At 49.5% G+C, this 26,277-nt stretch overlaps 2 protein-coding genes across 4 annotated transcripts in view; one reads left to right on the top strand and one right to left on the bottom strand.

The window, feature by feature from the left end:
- Nucleotides 1-6,216: 6,216 nt before the first annotated feature.
- cacna2d4b (calcium channel, voltage-dependent, alpha 2/delta subunit 4b) overlaps nucleotides 6,217-26,277 on the bottom strand; it is a 43,757-nt gene continuing 23,696 nt past the window's right edge. Inside the window, exons 27-39 of the mRNA XM_047034267.1 lie at nucleotides 16,529-16,590; nucleotides 16,079-16,093; nucleotides 15,639-15,683; nucleotides 15,177-15,239; nucleotides 12,115-12,185; nucleotides 11,926-12,001; nucleotides 11,609-11,661; nucleotides 11,443-11,498; nucleotides 10,967-10,987; nucleotides 10,671-10,788; nucleotides 7,406-7,521; nucleotides 7,041-7,123; nucleotides 6,217-6,930 (exon numbers count right to left, since the gene is read on the bottom strand). Coding sequence (XP_046890223.1) covers nucleotides 6,829-6,930; nucleotides 7,041-7,123; nucleotides 7,406-7,521; nucleotides 10,671-10,788; nucleotides 10,967-10,987; nucleotides 11,443-11,498; nucleotides 11,609-11,661; nucleotides 11,926-12,001; nucleotides 12,115-12,185; nucleotides 15,177-15,239; nucleotides 15,639-15,683; nucleotides 16,079-16,093; nucleotides 16,529-16,590 — 881 coding nt within the window. The 3' untranslated portion in view covers nucleotides 6,217-6,828. The remainder of the gene's footprint in view (nucleotides 6,931-7,040; nucleotides 7,124-7,405; nucleotides 7,522-10,670; nucleotides 10,789-10,966; nucleotides 10,988-11,442; nucleotides 11,499-11,608; nucleotides 11,662-11,925; nucleotides 12,002-12,114; nucleotides 12,186-15,176; nucleotides 15,240-15,638; nucleotides 15,684-16,078; nucleotides 16,094-16,528; nucleotides 16,591-26,277) is intronic.
- On the top strand, nucleotides 18,372-25,915 carry LOC124476861 (leucine-rich repeat and transmembrane domain-containing protein 2-like). Of its 3 annotated transcripts, none has more exons than XM_047034270.1 (5): nucleotides 18,372-18,667; nucleotides 18,757-18,981; nucleotides 23,310-23,504; nucleotides 23,668-24,339; nucleotides 24,526-25,915. In XM_047034270.1, the coding sequence occupies exons 3-5, from the start codon at nucleotides 23,459-23,461 to the stop codon at nucleotides 25,032-25,034; spliced, it is 1,227 nt and encodes a 408-aa protein (XP_046890226.1). In that variant the 5' UTR covers nucleotides 18,372-18,667; nucleotides 18,757-18,981; nucleotides 23,310-23,458; the 3' UTR covers nucleotides 25,035-25,915. The 3 variants fall into 3 exon arrangements, with proteins under 3 accessions (XP_046890226.1, XP_046890225.1, XP_046890224.1); XM_047034269.1 differs by having other exon boundaries at nucleotides 18,739-18,981; XM_047034268.1 differs by having other exon boundaries at nucleotides 18,372-18,981.

The raw sequence follows: 26,277 nt of genomic DNA, 5'->3' as shown, positions 1-26,277 counted from the left end.
TTCAGCTCTGCCTTCAACACCATCATCCCCGCCCTGCTCCAGGACAAGCTCTCCCAACTGAACGTGCCCGACTCCACCTGCAGATGGATCACAGACTTCCTGTCTGACAGGAAGCAGTGCGTTAAGCTGGGAACACAAGTCTTTGACTCCCGGTCCATCAGCACCGGATCTCCTCAGGGCTGCGTCCTTTCTCCTCTGCTCTTCTCCCTGTACACCAACAGCTGCACCTCGAGTCATCCGTCTGTCAAACTCCTGAAGTTTGCGGATGACACCACCCTCATTGGGCTCATCTCTGACGGGTACGAGTCTGACTACAGGTGGGAAGCTGACAACCTGGTGACCTGGTGTAGCCAGAACAACTTAGAGCTCAATACTCTCAAGACAGTGGAGATGGTTGTGGACTTCAGGAAGAACACAGCCCCACTCACCCCCATCACCCTGAGTGACTCCCCAGTCAACACTGTGGAGTCCTTCCGCTTGGGTATTTTTAGGTTAAATTGTAAATTGCCACTTATATATTTATGCTACTAATATTTGTATTTCTTATTCCCCTTAGTATTAGCTAGACCCACCTTAGTATTAGCTAGACTTTGCTCCTTTTGTATAGTTAGTCCACATATTTAAGTTTCAATATTCCTATATGTTTAATGTAGGCACCTCCCTGTCAAAGTAAATTCCTTGTTTGTGCAAACATTCATGGTGAATAAAATCCCTTCTGATTCTGAAATGTATTTGTTCATGAAATTAAATGCAACAAAACGTTTTCATGAATTCATGATTGTAAACCTGGCACATACACATGAATTGCCTACATGTTATTTTTTAAATGCAAAATTTATTACACGGAGCATGTTAAAGGAAATACATGAAAAAATCCTGTTGCTATGCTGTCACCCTGTTGGTAATCAGAGTGTAGGTTCTGTGTAATGTTGAGGCCAATCAGGGAGGTGTGTGAGGTCTGGAGGGCTGGTGGAGGAGGAGACTGTGCTGCAGGTTAGTTCCAGGGCTGAGGGATGTGTTCTTGATGGGACGTCTCGGATGTTCTGGAGAGTCTCTACGGGAGAACACCCAGGGGAAGGTGGGGGGGGGGGGGGGGGGGGGGGGGGATTGGTTTGATGGGTCGTGCGTGTTTGTAGGATGAATGGTTGGATGGATGAATAGGTAGAGGGATACAGAGAGAGAGAGAGAGAGAGAGAGAGAGAGAGAGACAGAGAGAGACAGAGAGAGAGAGAGAGAGAGAGAGAGAGAGAGAGAGAGAGAGAGAGAGAGATGTATGTTGTAATGTATGTTTGAAGGATAATGGTTGTAGGGGTGCATAGACAGACAGAAAAATAAGATTGATAAATTGATAGTGTAGAGAGAGAGAGAGAGAGAGAGAGAGAGTGAGAGAGATGAGGGTGGATGGGGGGAGGGGGGAGGGGTAAGAAGGTGTTGGGTGATCTCCTCGTTTAGGTGTTGAAAAGAGAGAGAGGACACATCATCTTCTCTAGAACCCTAGTCCTGCATGTCTGGATGGGCCCCAGACTATTGGGACCCGTCTCCTCTCAGGGTCTCCCTCTTGTTTCCAGACGTCATTTCAATATCTTCCTCCTCAAACATCTGCCCAAAGTCAGGCAGGAACACCCGCTCCTCCTGGGTGTTGTGGCTGTGCATCCACACGTGCTCTGGTGGGGTGCTGGGGCAGGACATGAGGCACTGGCTGAAGGAGTACTGCTCGGCCACGAGATCCAGCATCCTCTCAGGAGAGGAGGTCCCCTCCACCATGTCCATGGCTCTCCTCTTGGGGAGCAGAGCCGGCTGCTCCTAACTGGCCTGGGGCCTCAGCGGGGCCTGAGGTGGCCTGGTCAGTGGGGCCTGAGGTGGCCTGGTCAGCGGGGCCTGAGATGCCCTGGTCAGCGGGGCCTGAGGTGGCCTGGTCAGCGGGGCCTGAGGTGGCCTGGTCAGCGGGGCCTGAGGCCTCAGCGGGGCCTGAGTCTTGCCGTCTCCGTCAGGCGGGTGGAGAGAGATCGGCGGGAAGAGACAGGATTTCTTCGCTGCGCCGTCGTCCTGGGAGGCCTGGTCAGCACGCACTTGCAGACGCCGGACCTTTTGGGAGGTACGCTTCTGTGGTTTGGCGCTGGTGGGTGGAGCCACAACCAGGTTGCTGACAGGGTTGGACAGTTTGGACGGGTGAGCTGACTTCTGTGTCCTGTCTGCGGAAGCTGCGTTGTCATGGGTGGACGAATCAGAAGGTAGCTAGGACGCCGTTTGCCCACCAGACTGGTAGGAAGAGAGGGCAGAGTTTCCGGGGCAACCTTTGTTTGTTCTGTAGGGAAATCAAACTTCTGGTTAGCGTGACATCCGGCAGCTTCTAGTCTAACTCCAGCAGGCATAGTGGGTGCCAGAAGGTTAGAGAATGTATTGAGGTTAGCATTCAAGAACTTACTTTGTAGGACGATCCGTGTAGTTGGCACAGCGCAGGAGACGTCCATCTGGGAGTCCAGCGTTGCGGTGCGTGAGACGGCCGGTGCCTCGATGTGAGGGAGGACCGGAGTCAGGGGCGCCTTCTCAGAGTCAGACGCGGCGACGAGACGTCTACGCTTGCCGCGAGCAGACGGCTGCCCTGGAGGCCGAGCAGGGGGGCACAGAGGAGGGAACGGCTGCCTCTGCTCTGTCTGATCCAGCTTCAGTCCAGTTTTGGGCCTGAACTCAAGTTTGGAGTCTGGCTGGACGCTTGAATCTTTGTTTGAAATCAAACAAACTATAGAACTGGACTTGCAACTCGGGGGCCGAGGAACTTTCAGTTTGGCCTCTTTTTTACCGGGCTGACTCTTAGAGGCGCCTGCCGCCTCCTGTGCCCTCAGCGGAGGCAGGAGAGTCTTTGCTGCTGGAGCATCGGCCAAGGTGTCTTCTGGTACCGACTGCAAACCAGAGCTGGTCTTACCAGGTAACTTTGGGTTTCTGGTGAGATCCCTGGACTGTTTCCCTGGCTCAGTCTCCTTCCGTTTCCTGGATGAGGTTAGTGAGGGAAAGCGAGACGCCCCTGGAAGGGACGCCCCATCTTCTTTCTTTCCTTTATTCATGACTGCAAAGGAAGGCGAAGGGAGAAACACTGCAAACACCAGGCCACTTGATAGAACTGATTAGAAAAACGTGATTTTACTTATCAGTTTACAATTAAAGTCTAATTTAGTACTCACCTTGGTCATTTATAGATGATCCTACATACTGATTATGACACCCTCTAAGTTCAGCAAATGTGTCACAATTTTACACCTGCCCTTCAAGCGAACACGCTGAACGATGGGTGAACGATAAGTCTCCGGTATCTGAAATCACGGAACACAACATTTGACTGATTAATAACTAGTCTCTGAGAAATGTACAATTTTCCTAAAGAAAATATCACAATAGTATAAAACTATCAAAAACCAAGGTGGACAACTTTGACTTTGAATGTTATCACAGTCCATTCGACGCCAAAGTTCTCAGATACCGTCAACATATTTACAGTCACAAAACCATTTAACACAAAAGTAGATTGTGAGCTTTAGGCTATAACTTTCTTGGCAGATTCATCCCAGACCTCAATATTTGTTACTTACCCACGGAATCTTCTGCTACTTGTACTGTGAAGTGTCCGCTTTCCACGGCGTGGCGTCTCCAAATGTATCACACAGGAACGATGCTGAAACGTATGACTTAACATGAATTTATATGCTCGGCTACATTATGACATCACGTATTGTCGTAGGCTACTAATGGCTGTGTTACGTCACGACTAGTTTATTGGTTTTATCCAATGGTCACATCAATGGAACTCTAGAAACAAATATGTCACAATCCAGGTTAGATCGATTTTTGTTCCATCTCCTGCTGCCAAGAGGAAAAAGCTCCAAAATGTATGTACGTTTCTATGCAAGTTTTGTATCACCTCGCGTCCAGTTATCAGCTGGTGTTCACAATCACAGCTACAATAACTGAGTGACACTTCCAAGCAGCTAACTATAGTTAAGTCTAAGAGCTAGTTTACAAAAAATACACGACAAGCAGGCCAACACATGGTACTGACATTTGCCATATTTACAAAAACGAATTTTAGTATATACGTTATGAAGTAACCTGATAATAATAGTGAGTTCCTCCAAATCTAGTAGTAGTAGTACAGTTGGCCTATGGATTGAGACTTTCTGGTTAAACCGCAACTGTGGCGGTTTGTGGGGCCGTTTAGAAAATTCAGACTGTCCCTTACACAAACATGAAACACATAGACATTCACATATGAAACGTTCACACACATTCATACTACTGAAAAGTTACTACACATAGGCCTACAAATTAAATGCTGGCACAGGCGCATGTGAAACCTATTCACACTTTTTGGCAGATTCATCACGACCTCTCAATATTTGTTATTTACCCAAGGAATCTTCCGCTACTTGTGCTGTGAAGTGTCTCCCGCTTTCCACGGTTTTGCGTCTCCACATGTACACAGGAATGATGCTCAAACGTATGACTGACCTAAATGATTTGCCCATGGATTTATATGCTCGGCTACATTATGACGTCACGTGTTGCGGTACTCATGGCTGTGTCACTCACAGATATATATATATATATATATATATATATACAGACTATGGTGTCACTCACAAATGGTTTATTGGTTTTATACAATGGTCGAGGGCGAAGATTTTTCGTTGTCACTTCTTTTCATGGCAAGCCTACAGCCCTGCCCTGAAATGTACCCCCAATGCCATTTACGTTCTGTATATCCCAGCATCAAATGATTCATACTGTACATTGAGGGGATTAGTATGAGTAACCAGAGAAAGTTTCATGCATGTGGCACTTTCCTAGTCAGAGTTAGCAGGGGGTGCACTTCTTGGCAAGACACAATACAGCCCTGCCCTGAAATGCATCCCTGCTAACCTGTGAGAAAATGTACTTTGATGTTGATACATAGAGGTTTTAGTACTTGCAAGAAATGCACCCCCAGCTAACTCTGACTAGGAAAGTAACAACAGTCTATTTACAAAAGAATGCAAAGAGACAGGATTCCAGCAATACATTTTTATTCAGGATATCCTTTAATCACTTGTGCTGTACTGGGTTGAATTTAGCTGAGTATCCCAGCAGTTATGTTATTACATTTTGATCTATTAACGTTGTTTATTTTAGCTTTCTTTTTTTACATTTATTTTCTTATTTATGAAAACTCTAATTTCACCTGACACCAACATAACCTGACATAGTTATTAACGCGATTGGCTTATAGGTTCAACAATGATTTAAGATAAATTGTCGATTAATTCTCAAAACATCTTAAAGCCTGTTATCCCAGGCTATGCTTGTCATTCACACTGTTGCGTCACTCAAATCACCTGAGAAATCACCCATACTGCTCTATCAACATGAAGGAATTAAGCTCTTAATTCATACACCCAAAAATTCTCAGAAAGATAGGAGGGAGAAGGAAAAAGACAGCTTCTTTATAAATTCAACGATCTGGGTTCATTGTTAAAGCACTATGGCATAACCCTATGATATGTGCATCTTTAAAAAGACTGACTTCAGTGTCAGGTAGACACAATTCATGCTGTTTGTAAAGTTTGATCCCATAACAATTGTTTCAAAACTGCATTGAATAGTAACACACATTTAAGATTTGCCACAATCATCTTTGCAATTAATGATAAGTGAAGCATCCAAACCTTTATGGTCTTCAATGATGCGGTTAGTACTGTAATCCTCTGCAAAGCTATTTCATAACAGTAAATATTAATATTCATGGGTAACATTAATTAATATGAATTCAGCATCAGACAGCAACAATCTGATAAGGTACCTGCAGATCTCTGCTTTGAGAAGTCAACTAAGTTCAACTGGTGACACTAAAACTGTCTTGTCTTCCGGACAAACAAACTGTGGCTCAGAAAGTAACAGGAAGTTCCAGTGAAAATAACACGTCGTTCAACAACAACAACATCAAACCAAACCTCATTCAATATTTCATAAAGGAAAATCACATAGAAATGGGTTTGAAAGCTATGGATATGGAAGCAATTAAACTTGAAATGTGAATTTATTTCAATGTAAAAAAATGAATTTTACTGTTCATATTTGAGAAAACTGAATCCCTGAACCTTTAATTCTTGGATCGGATTGTATTTTTTTTACATTGAAATAAATTCATATTTCAATTTTAAAGAGGTGAATTCAAAACCAACACACGGTGTTTAAATTTCAATATTAAGTATGCCTTTTTTTAAATTCAAAACATTATGTCACTGATTTGCTTCCATATATGGGGATAATTTTGACACAAATCAGTATAATTTAATAAATGCATCTACAAGTTATTGTATCAAAATTATAAAGTTGCTACATTCCTATGTTGCTGTGAATGTTCATACTGTAATTTATGGCAACAATTCTCGAGCTGAGTTCAACGTTCCATGTGTCCTTCCACCAGGCTGTACAGCAACAAGCTTGCCAGCAGAGGGAGCTGTTCATCAGCATCAAAACATTGTCCTATTGCTTCCTCTGAAAGGAAGCTTGCATGATCACCTCCAGGATGTCCCTCCAGAGCACTCATATGAAGGAGAAGAAATATCTTTCTGTCTTTTGTTGACTACTGAGCCTCTTTCACCTCACTGTGGGGAAAATAATCCCTTCTATAAAAAAGCCCTTGTTGTTGTTTTGTAGTTCTAGAGACTCTTCTGTCTGTCCGCTGCGGTAGATCCTCTACACAGTTAAAGAACGTACAAAAATACAAAAAACAAAGTAGAAACAGTTTAGCCTGCGTTCTCCCGCCGATCCATGATAACCAGGAGAGGCTGTGATTGGTCACGTCCACCTGTGGAGAACCAATGAGCAGGCCAGGGAGACCAGGAACAGGGTGGCTGATAGGGTAATCTCACAGGCCCCGCCACAGTCTTTGGCATTTTCCTGCAACAGGACAGAAAAGACAAACAGGCATCAGTATGAATTCAGCCAATACTGACTTACTGACAAAAAAACAGTGAATTAATACTGAAATGTAAATGTTGCTGGGAGACCTTGGGATGGTAGGAGTGGCAGGACTCGGGGCGCCGTCGAACCTTTTGAGACTTCATCCTGTTACACTTGACTGAAGCATTATGTACACTGGAGTTAAGTAAACAACTGGTGGACAAAATCATTAAAAAACAATACTTACAGTACATATTAATAGGCCTACTTTTAAGATATTTATTTTAAATAAAAAAATATGACATACGAGGTTCGATAGGGATAGGTAAAGCTCAGTGATAGAGTCATCAACTGCACATCAAGAGACCACCAGGTTGAAACCCCCACAGGTAGCCTTGCATCTGCTCAATACATCCATCATCATTCTCATCACCATGAGCGTCATCCGGACCGTCTCACAAAGGAAGGATATATTTGATCTCTTTGGGCTCCAGGAGGATGGCTGAGTACTGGCGGGAGCAGTCACAGTCCGCCTGGATCACCATCAGCAGCAGGTTACTGTCAGGTACCTGCTGCACCACGAACATCCTGGAACACAACACACTCAGGACCAGACACATCCTGGAACACAACACACTCAGGACCAGACACATCCTGGAACACAACACACTCAGGACCAGACACATCCTGGAACACAACACACTCAGGTCCAGACACATCCTGGAACACAACACACTCAGGACCAGACACATCCTGGAACACAACACACTCAGGACCAGACACATCCTGGAACACAACACACTCAGGACCAGACACATCCTGGAACACAACACACTCAGGTCCAGACACATCCTGGAACACAACACACTCAGGACCAGACACATCCTGGAACACAACACACTCAGGACCAGACACATCCTGGAACACAACACACTCAGGACCAGACACATCCTGGAACACAACACACTCAGGTCCAGACACATCCTGGAACACAACACACTCAGGACCAGACACATCCTGGAACACAACACACTCAGGACCAGACACATCCTGGAACACAACACACTCAGGTCCAGACACATCCTGGAACACAACACACTCAGGACCAGACACATCCTGGAACACAACACACTCAGGACCAGACACATCCTGGAACACAACACACTCAGGACCAGACACATCCTGGAACACAACACACTCAGGTCCAGACACATCCTGGAACACAACACACTCAGGACCAGACACATCCTGGAACACAACACACTCAGGACCAGACACATCCTGGAACACAACACACTCAGGTCCAGACACATCCTGGAACACAACACACTCAGGACCAGACACATCCTGGAACACAACACACTCAGGACCAGACACATCCTGGAACACAACACACTCAGGTCCAGACACATCCTGGAACACAACACACTCAGGACCAGACACATCCTGGAACACAACACACTCAGGACCAGACACATCCTGGAACACAACACACTCAGGACCAGACACATCCTGGAACACAACACACTCAGGACCAGACACATCCTGGAACACAACACACTCAGGACCAGACACATCCTGGAACACAACACACTCAGGACCAGACACATCCTGGAACACAACACACTCAGGACCAGACACATCCTGGAACACAACACTCAGGTCCAGACACATCCTGGAACACAACACACTCAGGACCAGACACATCCTGGAACACAACACACTCAGGTCCAGACACATCCTGCAACACAACACACTCAGGTCCAGACACATCCTGGAACACAACACACTCAGGACCAGACACATCCTGGAACACAACACACTCAGGACCAGACACATCCTGGAACACAACACACTCAGGACCAGACACATCCTGGAACACAACACACTCAGGACCAGACACATCCTGGAACACAACACACTCAGGACCAGACACATCCTGGAACACAACACACTCAGGACCAGACACATCCTGGAACACAACACACTCAGGACCAGACACATCCTGGAACACAACACACTCAGGACCAGACACATCCTGGAACACAACACACTCAGGACCAGACACATCCTGGAACACAACACTCAGGTCCAGACACATCCTGGAACACAACACACTCAGGACCAGACACATCCTGGAACACAACACACTCAGGTCCAGACACATCCTGCAACACAACACACTCAGGTCCAGACACATCCTGGAACACAACACACTCAGGTCCAGACACATCCTGCAACACAACACACTCAGTACCAGACACATCCTGGAACACAACACACTCAGGACCAGACACATCCTGGAACACAACACACTCAGGTCCAGACACATCCTGCAACACAACACACTCAGGTCCAGACACATCCTGGAACACAACACACTCAGGTCCAGACACATCCTGCAACACAACACACTCAGTACCAGACACATCCTGGAACACAACACACTCAGGACCAGACACATCCTGGAACACAACACACTCAGGACCAGACACATCCTGGAACACAACACACTCAGGACCAGACACATCCTGGAACACAACACACTCAGGACCAGACACATCCTGGAACACAACACACTCAGGACCAGACACATCCTGGAACACAACACACTCAGGACCAGACACATCCTGGAACACAACACACTCAGGACCAGACACATCCTGGAACACAACACACTCAGGACCAGACACATCCTGGAACACAACACACTCAGGACCAGACACATCCTGGAACACAACACACTCAGGACCAGACACATCCTGGAACACAACACACTCAGGACCAGACACATCCTGGAACACAACACTCAGGTCCAGACACATCCTGGAACACAACACACTCAGGACCAGACACATCCTGGAACACAACACACTCAGGTCCAGACACATCCTGCAACACAACACACTCAGGTCCAGACACATCCTGGAACACAACACACTCAGGACCAGACACATCCTGGAACACAACACACTCAGGACCAGACACATCCTGGAACACAACACACTCAGGACCAGACACATCCTGGAACACAACACACTCAGGACCAGACACATCCTGGAACACAACACACTCAGGACCAGACACATCCTGGAACACAACACACTCAGGTCCAGACACATCCTGGAACACAACACACTCAGGTCCAGACACATCCTGCAACACAACACACTCAGGACCAGACACATCCTGGAACACAACACACTCAGGACCAGACACATCCTGGAACACAACACACTCAGGTCCAGACACATCCTGGAACACAACACACTCAGGACCAGACACATCCTGGAACACAACACACTCAGGACCAGACACATCCTGGAACACAACACACTCAGGTCCAGACACATCCTCGAACACAACACACTCAGGTCCAGACACATCCTGCAACACAACACACTCAGGTCCAGACACATCCTGCAACACAACACACTCAGGACCAGACACATCCTGGAACACAACACAGTCAGGACCAGACACATCCTGGAACACAACACACTCAGGTCCAGACACATCCTGGAACACAACACAGTCAGGTCCAGACACATCCTGGAACACAACACACTGAGGTCCAGACACATCCTGGAACACAACACACTGAGGACCATCCAGGAACATGGACTTTACTTATAAAGAGGTGTCAACACGGCAACTAGTATGTAAGAACTGCGTGTGTGTGTATGTGTTTGTGTGTGTTTGTGTGTGTATGTGTGTGTCTGTATTAAAGTTCTTACTTCTGACAGCGTCCACATTTGATGAGGCTGTTGGTCTCTCGGATGGAGTAGTCATACATAAAGCCAGGGTATGCTGTGTCACAGGGCTGCAAGGCATCCACCTTCTTCTGCTTGTGGCCTGAGAAACAAACCAAATACATCACAGCGCAAGCTCCAAAACTTGCATTTCACTCACACACACACTCAACAAACTATGATGATGAGTGTTTTTTAAATGTGATTACAACCACAGAGTACGCCCTAACACTCACTGTGTCTACGGCACACGCTATTCAAGAGGCCCCAGCGTCACTCACTTGTGTGGTAGCCAGCCTTGGCTGTGTGGCAGGGTCACGGAGAAGGAGGGGTGGAGGAATGAGCAGGGCAGGACGGATGATGGATCGCAGAGAAGTGGATGAACATGGCATATGAAATCAGCACAAAGCCAAAACACCGTGAGATTGAAATGACCATTGATATGAGAGATGATATGAGAGACAGTGAACTGTGAATGACAGAGACGACCACACAGAGAGCATCATGGGGTGGGTCAGAGTGGGGTTAGGATCTTTCACACTGTCCACACACACACACACACACACACACACACACACACACACACACACACACACCCCATCTTGTTTGTGGACCTTCCCAGATGAGGCATGTGTCAGAGCCTGGTCTAAACCCTGGTGTTCTGGTCTAAACCCTGGTGTTCTGGTCTAAACCCTGGTGTTCTGGTCTAAACCCTGGTGTTCTCACAGGCTCTCAAAGCACCAACAGAACGTCTCACCTTCGACAAAGTAATCAGAGTGCCACAGCCCACAGAAGTTGAAGTCCAGAACAAACCTGTTAGAGGAGTACGGGAAAATGACACTGTCAAAAGACGCTGACGAGATGACAATAACAAGTACAGGCCTATTGTACAGGTGACAAGTGAGACAAAAGGTGGTGCTTACATCAACATGTTAGAGAAAAGCCACCTCAGGATCGCTGCAAGGCCGTAGAATGGCTGTGGAACATTAGGAGGAATAATAACAAGCAGAGGATCAGGAACAATGGATTCAAGGACGACCAACTGAACTGGTGGAACGAAAAGGAACTAGCAACCGAAAACCATACGTGTCAAATCACCGGTTCTGATCATGTATATTGTAGATGGATGATACTGTCTATTATAGATACTACAGACACTACTAAAGACAGACACAATAAACAGACAGACACGATAGACTGTCTGTCCATCCATCGTGTCTGATGTGTGTTTGATACTTACGCTGAGTAATGGGCGAGCGCTGCTGGCGTGATGGTGGCTGCTTCTGCACATGCCCTGATAATCAAACAGCGAAACTCTGGAGGAGAAACACAAACTCCAGAGGTTTAGAACCACTCCATCTTCCCAAACCTCCGATAGCATCACGTCATGATTTATTCAGAACATGCAGCTATATGTAGCCTCACGTACTTCTTGTACATGCCAGACTTGATCAGAGAAGCCATCACAGACCCATCCACTTCACCGAAGAACCTCCCCACCTGCCAAGGACGACCGACAGACAACAGACAAATATACTTTATTTTCCCGGTTCTGTATACTCTGTGAGAGAACCAGAACATGTAAAAATACATATTTTACAATGATCCAATGCATTGTACATCCAATAGGAATTCATGCACTGTAGAGAACCTCAATTCAACAACTCGAGTTGAATAGCAACTCCACAAAGAGTCCTAGTGCCAGGCGTGTGCATTTCTTAGACAATACACATGAAACCATTACATACAATGTGTGCTAGCAACCATGTTTACATTACTAACATGAAGAACGATTGTTTAGACTCCAAAGTAACCAAACCGACTCAACTAGTTCTCTTTTCTTTCAGCTGTACATGTGTTTAGCCTTACTGCTCCTGTGCCCTGTGTTGACGTTAGCCTCTTCAAACACATGAACCTGAGTGGATGTTGTGTTACAGGGAATTCAACACCACAGATTTACTCGTAACATCGGCCTCTGCCTGTCTCGTCTAAACAGTGAACACATCACTGTACTGTGTGAATTATTCAGCCTACTTGATTTCAGCAATATTGTCCGCATTCACAAGTTCCCCTCTCCTCTCTACCCTGTTCTCTGTAACTGCGACTAACACTTTATTTCAATCTCAGAGAGGAAGGGAATGTCCCTGTGGCTTTGTAAGAGATGCAGTGTTTGTGAGTGTCAGCTCCCACAAGCCTTGGCTCTGAATGGAACTTGATGCTCTATTTACCTGGCAGGAAAACGCAGTGGCATAGAAACAACACAGCATTTCTGAGAGCGAAAACACTGCTTTGCTACGTTCTGGACTGAAGGTGACGAAGACCTGTGGTCATGCAGCACAAGCAGAACGACGGAAAGCCTTGTCACAACACACGTTCCTGCAGCCTAGAAGCCATCGTTAGTCTCTCATTGTGCTTCACTACGGTCTACAGGACTTGGGTCTGTGACCCATTTCTTAAAGTCAGCACTCCCTCTATTTTTCCAGTGATTAAATGTTTACCGTGCTCTGCAATGTTCGGCCCAATCCCTCTCCCCTGAAAGAGGGATCTTCTCCCTGTTCCCACACAACTTTAGTCCAACCCTCAGCACAACGCTGGCAGTAGCACTTCATCATAAATATCTGCTTAGTAAGACATCAACATATTGAATAAGTGAGCTGGTTTAGTAAATGTGTGCCTCCCTGGGCTGCTCGTGTCTCATGTTAGTGAATGAGGCTGGCTCTGATGGTAGTGCTGGAGGGATCATTCAGGTGAACTACAGCTCATAGGATCAACAAGACCTGCAGGATGTACTGTCCACACCTGCAGGGTGTACTGTCCACACCTGCAGGATGTACTGTATGTAGTGTTGAGGTGTGTGTGGTCTCGTTTAACTACCCTTGGAGCGACCAGAATTCCCCACAGGATAGTAAACAAAAACAAAAAATGACATTGTGAGAACATATTCTTGGGCCCAACAACTTCAAGTGGTGTTTTTAGGGGGGTTTAGGAGCTTAACATGCTACTGAATTGGAGTGAATTCTCTGTCCTCACTAGGATAGTAAAACAAACCAATGTGTGTGTTTCACTTGCATGTGTGCTTTCCGACATGCAAGTTCTCACTCTTCTTCAAACCACTTCATAACCCTCATTCTGCGGGCCGGGCTGAACCCAGCTCTGTATTGTAATCCCAGGAGCCCCACGTCCAGCTAAACGGGTCAGGGACGCAGAGCATACATGCCAATCCTGGCAGGGCAGCGGTGGGCCAGCTGTCTGGCAGGACGACAACCTGGGCAGCGGGGGAGGGGGGGCAGAGGGCAGGTCACCCTGGGCAGTATGGGATGGGCTCAACCCCCTTCTCTCCTCTCCAGTCACAGATGATGTTAGTGTCTGGCAGTTAATGAGCCAACACGCTAATCTCTCTCTGGGGTTAGTAGTCCACCCTAATCTGGTGTGTGGAGGGCTGTGCTGTGGTAATCTGGGGGGTGGAGGGCTGTGCTGTGGTACTGGGGGGTACAAACACCCCGACTGTTTAACTGTGGAATCCTTGTTCTTTACCGTTTCAGTGCCATCTTCATGTTTTGACGTTAAACAAATGGACTCCCCACCCTCCATGCGTGTCATGCCTGCCCACCCCCCTACCACAGAGCATGATGGGAAGCTGGCCGAGGGAGGTAGCCATTAGCCGTTAGCGCTGAGCCTCTGCCTTAATGCGCCTGACAAGGATTAGGACAGAAGTGTCCTCAAATCCTATGAGTGCTCCAGATGTTGTTTATGTACCATCTTATGAGATGCCAGCAACCATGTCATACAATGCTCTTTTTCTCTCTGTCTGTCTGTCTGTCTGTCTGTCTCTCTGTCTGTCTGTCTATCTCTCTGTCTGTCTGTCTGTCTGTCTGTCTCTCTGTCTGTCTGTCTGTCTGTCTGTCTGTCTGTCTGTCTGTCTGTCTGTCTATCTCTCTCTCTGTCTGTCTGTCTGTCTGTCTGTCTGTCTGTCTGTCTGTCTGTCTGTCTGTCTGTCTGTCTGTCTGTCTGTCTGTCTATCTCTCTGTCTGTCTGTCTGTCTGTCTGTCTGTCTGTCTGTCTGTCCCCCCCCCCTCTCTCTCTCTCTTTCTCTCTCTCTCTCTCTCTCTCTGTCTCTCTCCCTCTATCTCTCTCTCTCTCTGTGTGTCTCTCTCTGTGTCTCTCTTGCTCAGACATGTACCATATGTCAAAAACAGTGCTGAGGTGCAAAGGCTAAACAGAAACTACAGTCCAGTACAGTACTACATCTACAGCTTACTCATCATCCAGAACAATGGATCATCTTTACATGACATCACGTCCAAATCTCACAACAATCAGAGTTACTGTGGGGGATGTGCAATACAATCTCATAAGATGGGATATTTCACTATTATGGTGGTTAGATAAGCGTAAAACAGTTAGCCATGGTTAGCTGCTTGTTGCTGACAGGGTGTTTAGATAGCAGTGAGGATGTACGGTGGCCTGTGTGGCTCAGACAGGTGTCCTCACCTCTGCCCGCTCCTTAGACACCACGATGAAGCCGTTGTTGTCGACCAGGTAACAGTTAAGGTCCTACAAGTGCAAAGTGGGAAACGTTAGTACATCACACTAGAATACAGGGTACAGTACATGACACTAGAATACAGGGTACAGTACATGACACTAGAATGTATTTTTTACTAAATTACATAACCATTCATTGAAATGTGCTATTTCAGAACATAGTGTGTATGTTAAGACAGGGAGACCAGGGGCGAGCTGTGGACTCCTACTGTTCGGTGAAAAGTGAAAGAGTCTGAAGTAAACAGCATGGTGTGACCCTGACTGCAGCTTGGAGCCCCTCCCCATGGCTGACCCTCTAATCCAACAAGTACACAGTGGGTCAGGCTATTCAGAGCTCCGTTTAATTACAATTTACCACAAGGATATAATTATTCATTAAGTGAATGCATGTTTAGGATCAGTACTTACAATACTCTCACAGCTGAGGGGGCAGATCCCTTCAATATCACTGCACTGGAGAGAGAGACATAGAGAGAGAGAGATATAGAGAGAGAGAGACAAAGAGAGAGAGAGAGAGAGAGAGAGAGAGAGAGAGAGAGAGAGAGAGAGAGAGAGACAAAGTGAGAGAGAGAGAGACAAAGAGAAAGAGAGAAAGAGATGGATGAGAGACAGAAAGACAAGAATTAAATAAAAAGAGACAGAGATTTGGGAATGATGTCAGAGGGGTCAGGGTCAGTCTTTAGGTCGTGTCCCACAGTCAGATTAATCATGACGGCTTTGGATGAAGTCCTACAGGAACGACAGTCTCCCATCACATGACCAGGACAAAACTCAACACATCAACACCTCTCCATTATCTACAGACAACAACTCATGTGGATGGAAAGCAAATGGTGCTGGCTACTTACATCAGTGCCATCAGGCTGTGGGTGAGAGAAGGAGGTAAAACAGGAGAGAGACAATTAACTTTCAGTTAAAATGTCTACAGTTAAAAAGTCTGTAACAGTTCATGTCCTTTAGGGGCCAATGATGGGACATGTATTTGAGTATTTAGCATTTACAGCTTTATAAATGTTGCCCACCTATAGATATGAAAAACAGCTATTCCAGATCATTCAAATGTTTGTGCACAGTACAGTACATTCACATAGATATCCTGCCATTTATTTCAATGTAGCTCTGCGACAATGGTGTCATCGATCATCAGGGTGGAGGGAGGTAGGTGGAAGTTGGCCAAGCATGTCAAAAGCCATTTGGTGTTTCTGCCGGTCTGTGTGCTGTGTGTGCGTGACTGGATGTCTGTGTGTGTGTGTGAGTGTGTGTGCGTGTGTAAGCACACCCTCATAGTCATCCCTCACCTGTTTAGCGATGGCCCAGAGTCTCCTCTCCAGCATGTCCAAGGACATCTGCACCCCGACGGCTACAAACACAAACACAAACGGCCCCAGGTGAGACCCACCGAGCAACAACCACTTCCTGATTTGACCTTGTCTGGGAGCGCCTGCTACAGTCCTGAGAGGACTGAAGAAACTACAGCAGGACAGGAGATCGATCAGGCCTTTGGTTCACCTCGGCTGTTGGGTGCTGAGCCCCTTGTGTCTCCTACTGGCTGCATGCTAATACCCCCTGAGCAAACACAGAGAGCGTGTGATACAGGGGAGCGCTGTCTGGGGGGGGGGGGCTTGTGTAAACACACGCTGGCGTTCAGGGAGGACCTGCTGGCGACAGCAGGACAGTAACAAGGCTGTCTCTACCAGGAGGTGTCTGCAGGGCTGCAGGGAGGTGATGGAGAGGGCTTGCTACTACTGGCACAGCCGTGACGAAAAGAAAGCAAATATTCTCATTCAAACACATTCATTCACACCCACACCTACACAACCACACATCCACAGATACACCTACACAACCACACATCATCCACAGTGCCTCTAGATAGGCACATCCTCTACTGTGCCCTCCTCCACCCAGACTGCAGGCTCCTCCACCCAGACTGCAGGCTCCTCCACCCAGACTGTGCCCTCCTCCACCCAGACTGTGCCCTCCTCCACCCAGACTGTGGCCCTCCTCCACCCAGACTGTGCCCTCCTCCACCCAGACTGTGCCCTCCTCCACCCAGACTGTGCCCTCCTCCACCCAGACTGTGCGCTCCTCCACCCAGACTGTGCCCTCCTCCACCCAGACTGTGCCCTCCTCCACCCAGACTGTGCGCTCCTCCACCCAGACTGTGCCCTCCTCCACCCAGACTGTGCCCTCCTCCACCCAGACTGTGCCCTCCTCCACTCAGACTGTGCCCTCCTTCACCCAGACTGCAGGCTCCCTCCACCCAGACTGTGCCCTCCTCCACCCAGACACCACTACAGTTCTCGTGCCCTGACAGGACCGTGCAGCACCGCAGCATGCATCGCTCGTCACTGTGACTTCCTCCCGATTTTCATTTACTGTGTTTCGTACTTGTGTCTTCTGACTGACTGACAACGCGACCACCACCTTCACAAACACCGCTTCACCCTGCTACACCACCTGCTACACCACCTAAAGCTAGCTCTAGGATGGCGCGGGTGGGCGATGTTTACCCTGAAGATGTTTAACCAGTTCAACAGGGTTACAGCAACACGTTGACACCTTCAAATTACTTTCTGATGACTTCGGATTTGGACGAGAGCCAACCGGCAGGCTCATCCACCCCACACAGGCCCCGCCCAGCATGACAGAGCGACCAATGACACAGCAGCATGAGTCAAGGGCAGCATGTGAGCCCCGTAATGATGGTGATGTCACAGGGTCTCTGCAGCCAGTCTGCAGGTGATTTGACTGTTTCAGCTGCAGTGGGTCCTCACACACACACACACACACACACACACACACACACACACACACACACACACACACTAACTGTTCACAGTAATGACAAGACTCAACCATGCACACACACAACAACAAACACACACACAAATGACCTTCATTCCATTATTTTGGGGCAGAATGATTCTCAGTGTTCAAGCTTTGCATCAGCCTCCTCTATGTAACACTGGGCTATGCCCCTCCCTCCCTCCCTCCCTCCCTCCCTCCCTCCCTCCCTCCCTCCCTCCCTCCCTCCCTCCCTCCCTCCCTCCCTCCCTCCCTCCTTCCCTCCCTCCCTCCCTCCCTCCCTCCCTCCCTCCCTCCCTCCCTCTTACTCACACACACTCAGAACCTCTCATTCTGTGAGAGCTCGCACAGCTGCAACACACTCCAATGTTGCTATTTTTATCAACCTCAGCTTAGTGCACTCAGACACACACACACACAGAGCACTCACATTTACGGTACCATACGCTGCTCACCCAGGATCTCAGAAGACATGTGCCGTCCTGCTCAAACTACAAAGTGTTAACTCTATCCTGCAAACACACACTCTCTCTTACACACACACACACAGCCTCCCCCCCAGAGCGACAGAGCGCCGGCACAGACGAGCAGTCGGACCGCCTGGACGACCCCGAGGAAAGAGGACTGAGGTGAGGAGCTCTGCTCAGAGACAGGTCAGCTACGGACAGAGCAGGAGCCAGAGAATGTGTTACTTCAGCAGGAACGCTGCCCTTCACAGCCCCGGCACACTGAGGTCTGCAGGCAGGACACAGCACTGATCAGGAGGAACCAGGAGGAACCAGGAGGGACCAGGAGGAACCAGGAGGGACCAGGAGGAACCAGGAGGAACCAGGAGGGACCAGGAGGAACCAGGAGGATCTTCTGTCATCTTGTGAGGAAGGGCAAGAGCGGAGAACTCTTTCTCCCGCGATCACAACTCCCTCCACACTTCTGGAAGCAGATGGTGAGTGTTGGATACGGTATGTGCATGTGTGTGAAGGTGTTTAGGTGTGTGTGTGCAATGTTTACACACTTCTGCAGCTGATGTGGAAGTATCTGTGTAAAGAGTGTTGTTCCCTCCTGTCTACATACACATGTCAGATCAATCTTTCTGTTTGCCCGCTCTCTGGGATCGTGAATTTCACAGGCAAGATCCTTGTTGACACCACTATAATCAGGGAGAGCAACTATTGACCGTTACTGTCTCCCTCTGGGTACAGACAGAGTTAATCCATATGCTTTGGGACACTGAGGTACAGTGCCAGTCGCTTGTAGGCTATGCACGGTAAAAAGACTGCAGATAGAAAGTATCCATGTGAGAAAGAAAAGAATTGCCAGACACATACCTATAATTTAAAGTAAGGCTCAGTATTTGGGATCCAGATACAGTAATATGTAATGGTGGTGGAACTCTGCACCCACAACATCTGCACCCACAACATCTGCACCCACAACATCTGCACCTATCATCCAACTCACTGAGGATTGAGCTACTGGTTGTCATCTCAGACAGAGGATGTTGCTGCACATTCTTAACATGCCAGTCTGTGGGTGTGTGGTGGACTGAGGGGGCACTTGCAGGTGATCCTCTCTAACAGACCTGCTGGTGAGATCACGCAGGGAAGCCCAGGACTGCACTGAAGGGGAATCTGTAACGACCAGTTTGTGTCTACACAGGTGCTGGTCCAGCCAGCCCTGCCCTGCTCTGAGAGAGAGGACACTTCAGGTGTCAGCCCTGCCCTGCTCTCAGTGAGAGGACACTTCAGGTGCCGGCCCTGTCCTGCTCTCAGTGAGAGGACACTTCAGGTGCCGGCCCTGCCCTGCTCTCAGTGAGAGGACACTTCAGGTGTCAGCCCTGCCCTGCTCTCAGTGAGAGGACACTTCAGGTGCCGGCCCTGCCCTGCTCTCAGTGAGAGGACACTTCAGGTGTCAGCCCTGCCCTGCTCTCAGTGAGAGGACACTTCAGGTGCCGGCCCTGCCCTGCTCTGAGTGAGAGGAAACTTAATTATTGATGCCAGCTCTTGTTGTTGTAGCGTCTTCCTGTTCAAGCTTTACTTAGATGCTCGGGATTGAGTCAGAGATTAGTGGCTCCTGAGAATCTGTTGAAATCAGATTTCACACGCAAAAAAGTCTTGTGTTGCTTCTGTTTGACAGATGCCTACGTGGTCGAGCCAGGATGCTTGGGATGCTTGTGTTCTCTGACCAGGAGGCCACAGAACACAGGAAGAGCCAGATGAAAGGCTGAGTGATAGAAGAGAGATGAAGTGAGAGTAAACGAGAGAGAAAGAGAGTGAAGGAGAGAGAGGGAGCGTGGAGAGAACGAGGAGAGAGATAAGAGAGGAGAGAGAGGGGGAGTGTGTGGATGAATAAATGGAAGGAGAATGGCCAAAGGCTTTTTCTGTTAAAAGCTGTATAAAGAGAAAATGACATAGGCTACAACAGCTTCACTCTAAATCTAACCTTTTTTAAAGTCCTCAGCTTAGGGCAGTGTGTGTGTACAGTATCTTTGTGTGTGTGTGTGTGTGTACAGTATGTGTGTACAGTATCTTTGTGTGTGTGTTTGTGTGTGAGACTGTGCGTAAGTATGCGTTTCTGTCATTTTCAGTGTGATTATTTGTGCTCCAAACATAAGTCAAAAAGAGATGAAAAGCCAGCAGTTGAGGTCTGTGTGCTGTTACTGTGTGTGTCCTGGTGGACTGAGTGCTGTTACTGTGTGTGTCCTGGTGGACTGAGTGCTGTTACTGTGTGTGTCCTGGTGGACTGAGTGCTGTTAGTGTGTGTCCTGGTGGACTGAGTGCTGTTAGTGTGTGTGTCCTGGTGGACTGAGTGCTGTTAGTGTGTGTGTCCTGGTGGACTGAGTGCTGTTAGTGTGTGTCCTGGTGGACTGAGTGCTGTTACTGTGTGTGTCCTGGTGGACTGAGTGCTGTTAGTGTGTGTGTCCTGGTGGACTGAGTGCTGTTACTGTGTGTGTCCTGGTGGACTGAGTGCTGTTAGTGTGTGTCCTGGTGGACTGAGTGCTGTTAGTGTGTGTGTCCTGGTGGACTGAGTGCTGTTACTGTGTGTGTCCTGGTGGACTGAGTGCTGTTAGTGTGTGTGTCCTGGTGGACTGAGTGCTGTTAGTGTGTGTGTCCTGGTGGACTGAGTGCTGTTAGTGTGTGTCCTGGTGGACTGAGTGCTGTTAGTGTGTGTCCTGGTGGACTGAGTGCTGTTAGTGTGTGTGTCCTGGTGGACTCCTACATGTTGTCAGGACACAGAGAGTCCATATCTGATGCTGTCTACCTGGACACAAAGCAATGTCACACTACAGCACATGATGGAATTGAGGAGATTGATAAAAGTGCAGCAAGGGTAGAGGTTCTTGCCACTGGTGAAGTAGTTCAGTACCGGAGACCAGCAAACAGACTGACAGACCAGCAAACAGACTGACAGACCAGTAAACAGACTGACAGACCAGCAAACAGACTGACAGACCAGCAAACAGACTGACAGACCAGCAAACAGACTGACAGACCAGCAAACAGACTGACAGACCAGTAAACAGACTGACAGACCAGCAAACAGACTGACAGACCAGCAAACAGACCGACACACCAGCAAACAGACTGACAGACCAGTAAACAGACTGACAGACCAGCAAACAGACTGACAGACCAGCAAACAGACCGACACACCAGCAAACAGACTGACACACCAGCAAACAGACCGACAGACCAGCCCATAGCTTCCGTTTACAGACACAATCATCTCCAAGCTGCCCTGACTGGTTCACATGGCACTGGTTAAGCTGGCCTGACTGGTCCTCTTACAGGCTGGTTAAACTGCTCCACAGGGGAAAGCAGTCTCTCATCACACAACGAGGTTGGATGGACTCCTTTAGCTTAGTCACGTTTGTATCAGAGATTTTCCCCTTTAAAGGTGGACCTCCCTTTATTTAAAGGCTTTCCAGACTGAGGGAGGCTTGGTCTGGCTGCCCGGTACATCTCTCCCTCCTCTCCAAGCAGGGAGAGATGTGGGTCAAGAGGTTTGACTCCGATCAGGTGTAAACACACCTGGAAATACAAGAGGCCACCTGAGAGGAGTCATCCTAACCGCAGAGACACCTGACCACACCCTCAGGTCTCAGGTCTCCTGATTAGGACCAGGGGCAGCTGACACCGACTGACTTATTGATGACTAACCACTCCTCCGTGTAGATCACCGTGTCGCTGACTTATCATCTGATCCCCCCCCCGCTTTTTGAAGATATCTTTTTGGGCCTTTCCTTAGCTGTATTAGACAGAGACTGTTGAGATTGACAAGAAATAGAGAGAGAGAGAGAGAGAGAGGGAGAGAGAGAGGGGGAGAGAGAGAGAGAGGGACGCTGTGTTAGGGCCTCTTCCTGTACAGTACACGCCCTCCCATTTCTTTGAGACACCACCAGCAGACACCCGTCACAGGCCTCGCACAACACCCGTCATCCTCAGTTCCACCCGACTACGCCTCGCCACGCACACACACCCGTGTCCACACACCCGTGTCCACACAGCCGTGTCCACACACCCGTGTCCACACAGCCGTGTCCACACACCCGTGTCCACACAGCCGTGTCCACACACCCGTGTCCACACAGCCGTGTCCACGAGGGTTCCTCCACACCGGAGGCTGGGCGCCACGTGCCGGCTCATGCGGAACAGCTCTGTGCCCGCCGGGGGAGTGTGAGAGCAGCGTCTGAAAGGAGGCGCACGAGAGAGGCTGACTGCCGCTCTTTGTGGAGAGATGACAAAGGGGAGACCTTGAAGCAGCTCTCTAAAAGCAGCTCTCTAAAAGCAGACACCGACGCAAGCCTGATAAAGCTGCTTTCTCTCCGCCTCAGACCGCCTGAGAGAACAGAAGGAGCCCTTGCTGCCTTACATACAGTTCAGAGATGCTGTTACTGGAAACTCGTCTACTGGTTCTCCAATGCAAAATTGAAAAGTCGGATGAAAAAACTATTCAAGATTTTCCGAATGGGTATCCTAGAACAACACTAATGTGTATAGTGCAAAGGATTCAGCTGGATCATTAATTCTGCCAAACATCTTCATCACACATTACCCCAATCAACGCCTCATTTCATGGCTCATTGATGACAAACTCAACCTCTCTCTGTATTTCTCACCTCCCTCACCCCCTTTTCCCTCCCCCTCCCCCTCCCCCTCCCTCCACCTCCCCCTCTTCCTCCCCCCCCCCTCCCTCCCCCCCCCCTCCCTCCTCTCTCTCCCTCTCCCTCCCCCTCCCCCTCCCCCACCCCCTCCCTCCCTCCCTCGTCATAAGGAGGGTCAGCAGCACTGAGGCAGTGGGTGCCAGGGTCTAGGTGGCCCCAGGGTCGGTCTAGGTGGCCCCAGGGTCGGTCTAGGTGGCCCCAGGGTCGGTCTAGGTGGCCCCAGGGTCGGTCTAGGTGGCCCCAGAGAGACATCCCAGGCATGTGGCCTCCTGCCTGTCCTCGGAACGCCCAGCTGGGCAGAGTGGGTAAGTGGGCCCAAATGATCAGCACACAATCCAGAGAATGACACAGCAGAAATGTTCGTTCTGTTCGCTCTCCAGCCGTGGCAGAGGGAGGATTTTGTGAATGGTTTACAGTTGAGAAACTATCGATATTGAGTTGATAAGTCTCTCCCCCCCCCACCCCCAGGGTGTGTGGCCCTGCCCAGCATCTTGCTCGTCTTGCTGAGGGTAGCAGGCGCAGCCAGAAGCTGTCCCTCCCTCTGCACCTGCTCCGGAAACATCACCGACTGCTCTGGGCTGGGCCTGCTCTACCTCACCCCCCTTCAGCCTCTCCTCCCCTCCGACACCCTCGTCCTCCGACTACCTCACAACAACCTCTCCTCACTGGGCTCTGGGGACTTGGGCAACTTGCCCCTCCTGGAGGTCCTGGATCTGTCCAACAACCAGCTCAGCAGCCTCCTCCCCGGAGCCTTCTCAGGGCTGAGCTCCCTGCAGTGGCTCAACCTGTCGGGGAACTTCCTGGGTCCCCTCCGTCTGCCGGCGGAGCGCAGGAACCTGACGAAGCCTCAGGAGGGCGGGGCCCCACGGGGGCTGAGCGCAGAGCTGTTCCAGGGCCTGCTGCAGCTCAAAGGCCTGGACCTGTCCTACAACAGCCTACTGGCCCTGCCTGGGAGCCTGCTGGAGGGGCTCCAGGGCCTGGTCTGGCTGTCACTGGCCAGGAACAGGCTGCGGGCCCTGGATAGGGCCTCCTTCGAGCCCCTGGAGAGCCTGCAGCAGCTCCAGCTGGAGGGGAACCCCTGGGAGTGTGACTGCAAGCTGAGGGACTTCAAGCACTGGATGGAGTGGATGCTGTACAGGGGTGAGCTGGGGGGCAACTACAGCACATAGGGGGGGGGGGGGGGCTGGGGGGCAACTATAGCAGGTGTGGTCACATTCTCTCTACTGAGTTATGAGGTATTTGGGGGGCTGTGAGGTACTTAGTAAATACACCAGTAATACCAGTCCTTCTGATGGTTTGGAGGGGGTCCTTGTCTCTGTGTTCCAGACGGCCAAGTGGACGAGGTCAGGTGCAGCCTCCCCAGGGAGCTGAAGGGGCGGGACATCCGCAGCGTTCCTGTGGAGATGTTCAACTACTGCCTCCAGCAGGAGCCCCCGGCCAAGGGCCCCGTCTACGGCCCCCTGGACCCCCGGGGCAGCCGGCCCCCCTGCCTCGGCCGGGCCAACGTCGCCAACCAGGCCGGAGGCGGAGAGGACTGCTCCCGGCAGCGTCAGCGGCCGGCCAGCGTGCGGCGTGCGGAAGCCACTCAGATCGTGGCGGGGGTGGTGTGTGGGGTGGTGTGTGTGATGATGGTGGTAGCAGCCACCTACGGCTGCATCTACGCCTTGCTCATGGCCAAGTACCAACGAGAGCTGAAGAACCGCGGGCAGCCTCTGATGGAGGAGGCCGGGGCCGACAACGACCCCGAGGACGCCACGGACTCCTCCCAGGGATCGCCCGAGGAGCCCAAAGAGGCCAGCGGGGTCGTCCACGGATACCGAATCAGCAGCTTTTAACCCAAGCCTGCTTCTGGGACTACAATTCCCCACGCTGAGAATTCTGGGTGATTGAGTTTCCCCCGGCTGCCTCTCTCTTCAGGGTGGTTCTAGGGGAGGGAGTGTGTTTGGAGCAAGAGGGTTTCTGCTGTGCCCGAGTGTCCAGCAGCCGGGGCGGAGGTGGAAGACAGGAAGTCATCTATTGCTGCAACAGGAACCCTGCAGTTCTTCCGACTGCGTCTAAGTGTTCCCTGTAAGCCACGCTCAGCTCCACAGCGTTCTACAGACGACACACTAAGACACCTTCCTTTATACATCTTACTTTTATCGTTTGTGTTTGTTTGTGATCTGGCCAACTTTGTGTTTGAGGCTAAATCTTAACCTTAACAAGCCCAAGTCATTATGACCGGGAACCACACCTGACTGTGCTGTGTTCCTCTCCTATTTTAGCCTAAACTGTCTGTATTTTCATATCATGTGTTATTTAAAGTACTGAACCAACTGCTGTTCCTCTGACTCAGAGTCAAATCAAAATAAACCAACAGTCAATCATAAACGTGCTAAGAAATTTAACAGAATAGTATTGTGTTGTTGGTTCAAACCCTAAAAGTTTAAACATTTTCAAACCTGCAGACGTATTCTCATAGACATTTACTGTAGTAGCCTGTAGTAAGTGTGGTAAGAGTATACTGCACTCACCACTCAAAGCAGACTTTAGAATGATACTGCCCTCTAGAGGACAACAGCAGTACAGCAGCAGCTGATATGCAGTCAAGTAACCCCTGGACGAGGCCTAGTCACACCTAAACAGCATACTCCACATGGGAATGTGTTTAGGAGATAATCCTCTGCCCAAATCTGCATCATAATCCAGTGCAGCAGGGGAGAAGGTGTGTTATCACATGCAGATGTGACAGTGCAGCAGGGGAGAAGGTGTGTTATCACATGCAGATGTGACAGTGCAGCAGGGGAGAAGGTGTGTTATCACATGCAGATGGGACAGTGCAGCAGGGGAGAAGGTGTGTTATCACATGCAGATGGGACAGTGCAGCAGGGGAGAAGGTGTGTTATCACATGCAGATGGGACAGTGCAGCAGGGGAGAAGGTGTGTTTTCACATGCAGATGGGACAGTGCAGCAGGGGAGAAGGTGTGTTATCACATGCAGATGGGACAGTGCAGCAGGGGAGAAGGTGTGTTTTCACATGCAGATGGGACAGTGCAGCAGGGGAGAAGGTGTGTTATCACATGCAGATGGGACAGTGC

The sequence above is a fragment of the Hypomesus transpacificus genome, chromosome 14 (assembly GCF_021917145.1).
Source record: "Hypomesus transpacificus isolate Combined female chromosome 14, fHypTra1, whole genome shotgun sequence".
NCBI lineage: Eukaryota > Metazoa > Chordata > Actinopteri > Osmeriformes > Osmeridae > Hypomesus > Hypomesus transpacificus.
The sequence above is the reverse complement of the archived record's forward strand: the minus strand, read 5'-3'. Positions and strand labels throughout refer to the sequence as shown.